The 10,748-nt window shown below is 33.6% G+C and overlaps 1 protein-coding gene and 1 long non-coding RNA gene across 2 annotated transcripts; both read left to right on the plus strand.

Annotated features, from left to right (window-relative positions):
- Positions 1–4,634: 4,634 nt before the first annotated feature.
- On the plus strand, positions 4,635–5,117 carry LOC111789608 (NEDD8-specific protease 1-like). The gene has a single exon (XM_023670233.1). It carries the CDS (start codon positions 4,635–4,637, stop codon positions 5,115–5,117), a length of 483 nt encoding a protein of 160 aa, XP_023526001.1.
- A 1,374-nt stretch (positions 5,118–6,491) lies between these two features.
- On the plus strand, positions 6,492–7,005 carry LOC111789714. The gene is made up of 3 exons (XR_002814378.1): positions 6,492–6,560; positions 6,649–6,708; positions 6,994–7,005. It is a non-coding gene; the product is annotated as an uncharacterized LOC111789714 (long non-coding RNA).
- Positions 7,006–10,748: the final 3,743 nt, after the last annotated feature.

The following is a 10,748-nucleotide window of genomic DNA, read 5'->3' on the forward strand; positions in this document are numbered from 1 at the left end:
CTTTTTACATTCATAACATATTACCTCATCGTTTTTGCTCTTTTCACCTTTTGACTCTTTTTGATTTGTGAAATGTTTCTTGAATTGTTTCTTCCTTTTAATAAATTTTTTATACTTACGTGTGAAGTAGGCGACATCATCTTCATCAAGGACGTCCTCATCTTCAGAGTCAACTTTGATGGACTTTAGGGCTATACTTTTCTTCTTTTTGGATTCTTCTTCCATGTGCCCCTTCATGGTAATCTCATGTGTCATGAGAGAACCAACGAGTTCATCCAAAGGAAGCTTTGTGAGATCCTTTTCTTCTTGAATCGCCGTCACTTTTGCCTCCCAACTTTTAGGCAGAGATTTAAGAATTTTTCTTACATTTCCGGGAGTAGAATATACTTTTCCAAGATTTTTCAAAGCATATAAAATATTAGTAAATCTAGTAAACATATCACCAATAGGTTCATTCTCCTCCATTTTTAAATAGTTCATAATTATGAACTAACATGCTAATTTTTGTTTCTTTAACTTGATTGGTTCCCTCATGAGTTACTTCAAGAGTTTTCCAAATTTCATATGCCGAACAACACATAGATATTCTATTAAACTCATCATTACTTAGGGCACAATAGAGAACATTTATAGCACTAGCATTAAGAGAACATTTTTTTTTATCATGCTNATTGGGATGTAAGGACAATTACTAACATTTAACCGCAATTGATAATCAACGGATTGCAAATAAATTTTCATTCTAGCTTTCCAACATGTATAATTTGTTCCATCAAAATAAGGTGGCCTAGAAATTGATTGTCCTTCACTAAAACCATTTTTAACACGTAGGTTTGCCATAAGCTCGAACAATAAAATTTAGATAAAAAATCTATAGGAGAAACTTGCTCTGATACCAATTGTTGGATCGGTATGGCAACCCTAGAGGGGGGGTGAATAGGGTTTTAACGATAAAAGTGTTTAAACGTGATTAATTTTTCTAATGATGAAACTTTTTACAAATAAGTAGAAGATGATAATTACTATAACAAAGTAATTCAAGTCAAAACAATAATCAAGTAGAACATGCAATAAATCACAATAATAATTTTGAAATTAAATAGGAAAGAGTTAGAGAAAATGACACCGTAGTTTTATAGTGGTTCGGTCAAACTCGACCTACTCCACTCCCCAAGCGCCTCTTGGGAATTTGAATAAAGAACTTTCTCGACTCTTTCCACGGATCTGAGCCAAACCGCTACACCGCTCTTTTTACGAGTTCAAGAGCAAACTCAATCCTTTCCACGGCGCAGGATCAAACCGATACAAGTATTTGAGTTTGATAATAACACACCACAACTCTCTCAAAGAGTAGATTTACAATTTGGGATACTCACAACTATTTCCTCACAATACAATAATAATCCCTCTCAAGAATAAGATGAAAAGAAATAAACTTGTAAGCTTGGAGAGAGCAACAAACAATGGAGACTTTGAACAAATGAGGATTGGAGAATGTATGTAAGTTGTGTATTTTAAAATGTGGGGAAGATGAGTTTATATAGAGGAGAAAAGTGGCAAAATGTAGGATTGAATATTGACCATTGGATTGTGTTAGGAATAATGGAAGGTGGAGATTAAAAGTAAATAAATAAGAAAATTTTCTAAATTCATTTATTTCAAAATTTTAATATAATAGTAATATAATATAATAATAATAAAAAGTTATGTGAGTAACGGTCAAATGAAATTCAAAATTTATTATAAATATAATAATATAATAATAATAAAAACTATGTGAGTAACCACCAAAATTTTAAAATATAATAATATAATAATATAATATAGTAATAATAAAAATCGATGTGAGTAACGGTTAGATTCAAATTTATATTTTGTAAAAATAACTTTATTTAAAAATATAATAATAAGAAAAACTCCACCATTTGTTACTCTCCCAAAATCATAAATGTCATACTTTGATATATTTTGATTTGTCCATCATTTTGATTTTGCTGCCACATCATCACGTCGGGTATGTTGTCTCGACTGTAATTTCTTCGTTTTAGCTCTGATTTGAGTAATTGAAAAGTCGTTGAAATTGTTATTCCCGACCTTATACTGTGGACAGTTCAAAATACTGAAAATGGTTAATAATTAAAAAGTAGGTTTGTTATCATCAAAACATCAGTTAATTGATTGAAATTAATTAAAGTGACATGAAGTGCCAAAAAGCCAACAAATCCCTATTTCGAACATTAGACATTTCTACTTTTTCTTTCTCGGTTCTAGAACTCTCATCTTTCTCAAATTTAGCTTGAGGCTTCTCATTAATCTCTTGATTTCTATGCTTATAATCAATGTTCTTACTATCCTTTTTCCATGTAGAAGTAGGATTGGAAAAGGTTTTAGAAGAATATCGTTGAGACCTTCATTGGATTTGCCTCTCGTTCTTAATTGAAATGTGCAACAACTCCTCGATATCATAATAAGGCTGTAAATCAATCTTGTCTGCAATCTCTGTATTTAACCCATTAAGAAACCGCACCATGAGAGCCTCCATATCCTCATTGAGATCAAGTCGATCCATCAATGTATCCATGTCCCGTTGAAAATATTGTGGAACAAAACGCTTCCTTATGGACTCTTTGAACTCGTACCATGAATCAATTAGTGCGTCAAGATTTCTTCTCCTACTCGACATCAGTTTATCCCACCAAATTTGAGAATATTGTTTGAATTGAGCAATGCATAATAGTATCTTTGCACTCGGTAAACAAACTTATGAACTACTGGAACCGGAACCTATTGATTCACTGTATACCTTCTTTTCATCACTAAAATTATGACAGTTGAACACCGACTCCACCGTTTTCTCTCATTCAAGGTACTCCTCTAGATCGGTTTTGCCATAAAACTTGAAAAGTTTTAATTTGATGCTCCCCACGTTTCGCTCAATTCTATCATCATAAGGAACTCGTTGTTGTAAATTATGATACCTTCTTCCATGGTCTCTCCCTCGCATCAAGCCACGACCAACTGCATGTGGATTATCCTCGTGTTGATCAGAATTGTCTCCCTCATATTGATCGGTAGATTGCGCAGGTAGTGGAATCCTCTCTCGAGCTTGATTTTGAATCTCCAATCTTCCTATTCGATCTGTCAACTCTTCTGTTCCTCGAATTAGTCTTTCCATGGTTCGTTGTTGTGCTTCTCTCAATCGTGCATCAGTAATGTTACGATTATCATCTGGATTTTCCATGCTACAAAAGAAAGTAAAAAGAAAGAAAAAAAAAAGGACCTCACAAGCGCTCCCTCACATGTGTTCACTCGTAAATGTAGTTCACTCGTGTTTAGCACTCAACCCTCGAATCAATGTATTCCCTTACCTCCAAAAAAAATTGGGATGTGGACGTAGTAACATATGAGAGTTATAATAATCAAGAAAAAAAAAAAAAACATTTAATATCAATAAGCTTAAAAAAAAAAAAAAAAACTTCTTATGTAACTAATTGGCAAAATAGAATCAATTTACCAACCGTGTTGATAAGATGCCTTATAAAATATGTCAACATTAATTAAAGCACAGAAATAATGTTTTTTTTTTTGCTATATATGTTTTAGACGGAATATGAACATGCTACATTCTTTCACTCCGTAAACTCAATCACTACACAAACTGAATATATATATATATATATATGAGAATCAAAACAAAAATGCAAGAAAACATCTCCGATCTTTATTAGGTTTTGAAGTCATAAACTTTATGGAGATATTATTTATTGAAATTTATTTTCAATAAATAAATATCTAATTATATAAATAAATATTACACATAAATAACGAAATTAGTTTCTTCTCTTTTATAAAACTAAATTATGTTATATTTTATAATTAATTTTACGTTGAACTATGTTAATATGTTACAATTTTCGTTCATTGTTTATTATTATTATTATTATTATTATTATTTGAATAATAATGGATTGATTTGTGTTTGTTTGTGAACTTTTAATATATTTTAGGTAAGATTGTATCCCAATAATTATAAATTGTGGATAAATAAAACTTAAAAAAAAAATTTGACAACCCAACCCGAACCCAATCCAAAAATAGAGGGTTGGGTTGGGTTGGGTTACCAATCCAACCAACCCGAACTTTTGGGTTGGGTCAAAAAAATCTCTCAACCCAACCCAGCCCGGATCAGGTACCCTTAGTTTAGGGTGATATTATTGATTTTTAATAAATAAATATCTAATTATATAAATAAATATTACACATAAGTAACGAAATAATGAAATTAGTTTCTTCTATTTTATAAAACTAAATTATGTTATATTTTATAACTAATTTTATTTAAGCATTTTATAGATTTTATGTTCTATATGTTATATTATAAAATAAATATATAATTTTATTTTTAATCGCTTTCTTAAAAATAATAATTTTAGATAAAATAATCTTTTAATCGGTTATTTTTTAAATCTGAATTTAAATTTTAAAAATATAATTTTAAAAAAATTTAAATAAAAGAGATATTGACCAATAAAAAAAATAAAACTATATATTTTGTTATTTAAATATCGATCTATTTTATCGATTTTGTTAATTCATTACATTCAGATTATTTTATCTTTCTCTAGCTACATTTAATGGATCCTAAATTCTTGACTTACAACGGCGTCGTGCTTCGAAGATTTGATGTACGCAGTTTAGAAGATTGTAACTATTTGAACGATGTCATCATCGATTTCTATTTTGCCTACCTGTTCGAGTCACATCAATCTGACGACATATTGTTACTACCGACGAGTATCTCTTTTTTGCTGGGCAACGCTCTTGACTGGGATACTTTCATGGCCACAATGGAATCTCTGAACTTCCATGAGAAGAAACTCATCTTCTTCACCGTCAACGACAACTCCAATTTCTCCTCTTCTGGCGGATCTCATTGGAGCTTGCTTGTCTACTGCAGAAAGCGAAATTTATTCATGCATCACGATAGCCTTCACATGATGAATAATGAATCTGCATTCACTATCTACGAATCTGTCAATAGTTATATTAGTTATGATTCAGCTGAGTTCATGGAATGCCGAGCACCTCGACAAAGGAATGGATATGATTGTGGATAGTACGTGATGGAAATTGCTAGAGTGATTTACGAGCGCTATTTTAACTTTGATCAGTTTCAAAACGAAGATGAAATTTGTGGGTCGTTTAACGTGGTCCAAAGTGTGAATTGTAAACATGTTGAGTCCAATATGCGGTATGAAATGTTCAGCTTATCTTAGGATTGAATCAATAAACTGATCTTTTTTTACAATTGCAGTAATTTTGTTTATTATCGATCTGCATTACGATAGCCTTCACATGATGAATAATGAATCTACATTCGCCATCTACGAATCTGTCAATAGTTATATCAGTTATGATTCAGCTGAGTTCATGGAATGCCGAACACCCCGATAAAGGAACGGATATGATTGTGGATTGTACGTGATGGAAATTAGTAGAGTGATTTACTATTTTAACTTTGATCAGTTTCAAAACAAAGATGAAATTTGTGGATAGTTTAACGTAGTCTAAAGTGTGAATTGTAAACATGTTGAGTCCAATAAGCGGTCTGAAATGGTGCAGCTTATTCCAGGATTAATCAATAAACATATATTTTTTTTTTTACAATTGCACAATTTTGTTTTCAACTGTATTCTAATGTACCAAATTTTTTTAACAAATTTCCATACATATTTTTTCTTTAAATTTTTTTAACAAATTTCCATACATATTTTTTTAAATAAAAAAATTGAAATCTTTTGGACCAATTAATACGTACCCTCTCCCATATTGTTTGAGCATAAGCTGTCATGGATTTGCTTTGGGCTTCCCCAAAAGGCCTTAGTCCAATAGAGTTAGTATTCCTCTTATAAATCCATGATCATTCCCTAAATTAGCCGATGTGGGACTTCCATCATCCAACATCTCCCTCGAACAAAGTGCGCCTCCCCTTAATCGAGGCTCGACTCCTTTGGAGTCCTAGTCATTTTTTACTGCCTTCGAGGAGGCTTGGCTCCTTTTCTCGAGGCTCGACTCCTTTGGAGTCTTAGTCATTTTTGACTGCCTTCGATGAGGCTTGGCTCCTTTTCTTTTGGCTCCTTTTCTTTTAGAGTTCTTTGTTCGATATTTGAGGATTTATCAATCTATTGGCATGACTAAGTTTAAGACATGACTCTGATACCATGTTAGACGAACACGACTCTCCACAATGGTATGATATTGTCCACTTTGAGCACAAGCTCTCGTGGCTTTGCTTTGGGCTTTCCCAAAAGGCCTCAGTTCAATGGAGTTAGTATTCCTCATTTATAAACCCACCCATGATCATTCCTTAAATTAGCCGATGTGGGACTTCCATCATCTAACACAGAGTATTGGGGCACAACAGAATTTGTGTGCTAGATGGAGGATTGCCGAAATGGCGTAAGTTAGGATATGATGTTGAATCTAGTGCATCCGGTGATGCTATTTTGAAAGCTACTGCTGCAAGTGAGGCAATAGAGAGAATTTATCAGGGGCTAGCTGTAAGTTCATAATTTCATATGTATTGTTATTTTTCCACTTGCAACATCATTGTGCATAGGTTTCACGGTGCTCGGTTTGTTTTCTCAGGTCGGGCCAATTACATTTCAGACCAAGTTTCAGCCACATCTGGTCTGGGACCTCGAGAAGGTCAGGGTATTCATTACAAAGCTGTTAGTGTATTAGTGTTTAAGGATTCTTAATCATTGAAATTCGAGTAGATATATGAACTTGATTATTGGTATCTGTTTGGCTCTCGAAAGGTACTCGATTTTAAATTTATCATAGCGTTTCTAAGGATCTTTGAGTGCTAGTATGCATATAAATAGTCGAATGTAGTGCAAGTGTGTGCAAATAATCAATATAACTGTGTCGTAGGGGCATTTTAGATGGGAACGAGCCTTTATATGTTATTTTCTCGATTTCGTGTTCCAGATTCAAGAGAATTGATATGGAAAAATCACTACAACGGGAGTAAGATTCGGATTACCTTGTTGATCGAATATCTCAAGACAATAACATTGTTTGAGATTCGAATCACTCCACAAGCAAGATCGATCATGTCTAGCTTGAATGATTCTTGTTGATCAAATATCTCAACGCAAGAACACTTGTTTGAGATTCGAATCACTCCACAAGCAAGATTGATCATGTCGAGCTTGAATGATTCTACATGCAACCTATACAACATAGAGTTGCAAAGAAACATAGTCATTGGCTAAAGAAGAGCACAAATTTCTTTTACTCTATTTTACAAGTCTACTTACAAATACAACATAACCAGGCTTTATATAGCCTCAAAAATGAAAGTCTGCTTACAAATACAACATAACCAGGCTTTATATAGCCTCAAAAATGAAACTAACAGGCTTTCCAAGAGTTTGTAACCTTTATACTTTATGGTCAGAATTAGCCCTAATGTAAATGTAACCGAAATTAAATAAAAAGTCTTAAAATACAATAACTCTCAATTACTCTAAATTGTAACCCACTCAAAATTTATAACAATCAGAGTTCATTCTCATGAATTGAAACATCTTTTGATAATTTTGACAACCTTTTCTTCACATCTTCATTGAAGTATATCGTATAATTTATGTCTTTTGGTTGATATCAAAAAATATTGCTGGAAGAACTCCCGAACACATAGATGCTAGTTCAAAGGCCAGTTACTGTAGATTTGGAAAAATATTTGCTTTTGAATAAGGAATATTTCTTAAGTTGTTTTNTGGGACTGTCCGAGGACCTCGAAAACGAATCAGAAGTGGCCATGTTCCTGGCAGCAAGTGTATTCCTTTTGCCCAGGTTTGTATCAATGGAAGTTTGAAGTTATAAAATTATTGAATATTGAACTTGGCTTTTATAGCCTTACAAATAAACTAACCACACATCTTGGAAACAAATCTGAGAAAAATATTGAAACAATCATTCCCTCGAACTTATTCTTCTTTGTCAAGAATTAGTTCAAGTCATAAAAACTCTGCACACCAAGTTCTTCACGCGACTTCCGAAATGCTTCTCTTTGAGTATTCTCCTCATCCAAACAGCTTAACATGTACAGGCACGAGCAGCAACAAACTCAGCTTCTGTGGTCGATAAGATGACTATAGGCTGCTTACGAGAAGACCAAACTATTGCTCCTCCACTCATCATAAACACATGGCCTGAAGTACTCTTGCTATCTTCCATGTCTCCGGCATAGTTACTATCAGTAAATCCATTTAAATCACTAACTCAACTTACAACAAACATGAGATCAAGACGAGTAGTTGTGAGATACATCAAACTTCACTGTTTATACAAAGTTATATCTACTTTTGCATAATTTTCATCCTTGTCTGTTAATAAATCCCGAGTCAATGTGATCTCTGATTTTTCTCTTTTTCTTTTCAGTTATTTTTTTTTTCTTTGAAGAAGTTTTCCTTTGGCTGGTTTTTACTCGTCGGCGTTTTCCTCTCAATTGCCAGAAGTCAACATTGCCAATTTTCTATCCTCTTGATAAAAAGTGTTTGCTCACTGGAACTGCTTTGCAGTCCTTCCTTGATGAAGTAGGATTCTATTCAACTAAACCAGGTTCTAGGTGCTTGTTTTAATCAGTAGAGAGCCTTTTGGAGTTTGTACACCATCTCCTCACTTCCCTTTTTCTCATAGCCTTTACTGGAATCTGCTAACCAAACAGGTGGATGTCAATTTCTCCCCTTCCTTATTGTCAAATCTGGTGCAATAGTTACTGGAAACTTGTTTTCAGCAACTGGTTCAATTGTTTCAGCAACCGATTTAGTCGATTCTTCCGTGACTTTCCCTTCTTCGTTTTCAACAACTAGTTCAATTGTTTCAGCAACCGGTTCAGTCGTTTCCTCTGTGATTCCTCATCTTTCGGCTGTGTTTTTATCAATTTCAATGTTTTCCCCGTCAAATTTTTTTTTGTGAAAGTTCTCTATTTATAATCAAATAAATTACAGGGATACGAAAATAGTAATAAATGGAAAGAATAATATATGGAAAGATACCTATATTAAGGAAGATATTTTCCCTATAATGATATATCAAATATGATATATATGATAAACTATAATTTAGTACTGAATATCATTAATAGAATCTGATGTTGCTTGCCTTTCATACATGCCTCACAGGTGGTGTTTGGAGCTCCAATTTGCGTCAGGCCTTTCACCATGTTTTTGTGTTTCAAGGTGCACAAGCCTTTGTAGCCGAGATGACCATATCGATGGTGCCAAAATGTTGACTAATCCGTATTTGAAACTTGTGAGCATCTTTCTTCATTTGTTGTGGTAGATGATTCAGTACCCAAAATAGACTGTGATTTGCGCTCATAATTGACTCTGCTATTTTTCCTCTTTGTGGATGATAAATGCTACATACATCTTTAAACAACACTGCTACTCTTTTTTTCTTATAGTTGTCCAACGCTCAAGAGATTATTTTTAAGTTCAGGTACCCAATACACATTACTAATAGTGCAATGAACCCCATGCAAAATTAATTTCACTGCACCATTTCCCGTAACTTTCATACTTGTATTATTTCCAAGTTTGACAATGTGGGAAAATGTCTTGTCTAAGCTTGAAAAAATACCTTCACTTGCACACATATGGTTTGAGCAACCGAAATCTAAGAACCAAGCATCACTCCTTTTTGCTTCATGTCTTTCCATATGAGCTATTAACAGCATTTCATCCTCTTTTTCCGGCTTTGCATAATTCATTTCCTTATTCATCTTTGGACATTCATATTAAAAATGACCTAAGTCATGACACCTATAACATTCAACAGTTGCTTTGTTGAAAGTTGATCTTCCTCTTTTGCGTCCTCTGCCCCTGTAAGTTCCTCTTCCTCTATTACTTATTTCGATTCGTCCTTCGAATTTTAGAACTTGCTCCTCTCCATTAATACTGGATTGTCGAAATTTTTGTTCATGCACCACTAATGAACTTTGTAGTTCATCAATGACATGTTATCAGTATCTTTGGATTCCTCAATGGATACTACAACATAAGTAAATTTTTCAGTCAGAGTACGCATAATTTTTTCTACAATTTTCTTGTCTAGCATATCTTCTCCATTGCTTCTCATCTCGTTGGAGATTATCATCACTCTTGCAAAATAATCTGTGATACTTTCATCATTTTTCATCTCTAGGATCTCAAATTCTCTCCTTAATGCATTAAGAAGAGATTTCTTCGCATTTTGGTTTCCACCAAATTTTCGCTTCATTGATTCCCAAACAATCTTGGCTGTGCGACGATCCCAGATTTGTTCAAAGACAGTACGATAAATTGCCTGGAAGAGGTAATGCTTTACTTGGTGATCTTTGAGTCTAGCATCATCAAGGTGGCCCTTTTGTGCCATCGTCAACATTGTTCCTTCCTCTGGTTCTGAGAAACCATTCTCCACCACACTCCACAGACCTTTTGCTCTAAGCAAATTTTCTATCAGCTCACTCCAATGATCATAGTGACCATCGAAGTGAGGGATCTTCGTTAAAATTTTGTCTTCACTCATACTCTCTCTATTTGATCACTAAAAAATTGTGGCTCTGATACCCATGGTTAGGTTTTAACATAAATAAGCGTTAGGTTTTAACATAACTAAGCCAGAAACATAAATAATTGAAGTTTGAAGTGATAATATTATTGAATACTGAACTTAACTTCTATATCCTTACAAAT

Source organism: Cucurbita pepo, chromosome LG03 (genome assembly GCF_002806865.2).
Source record: "Cucurbita pepo subsp. pepo cultivar mu-cu-16 chromosome LG03, ASM280686v2, whole genome shotgun sequence".
NCBI classification, from domain to species: domain Eukaryota; kingdom Viridiplantae; phylum Streptophyta; class Magnoliopsida; order Cucurbitales; family Cucurbitaceae; genus Cucurbita; species Cucurbita pepo.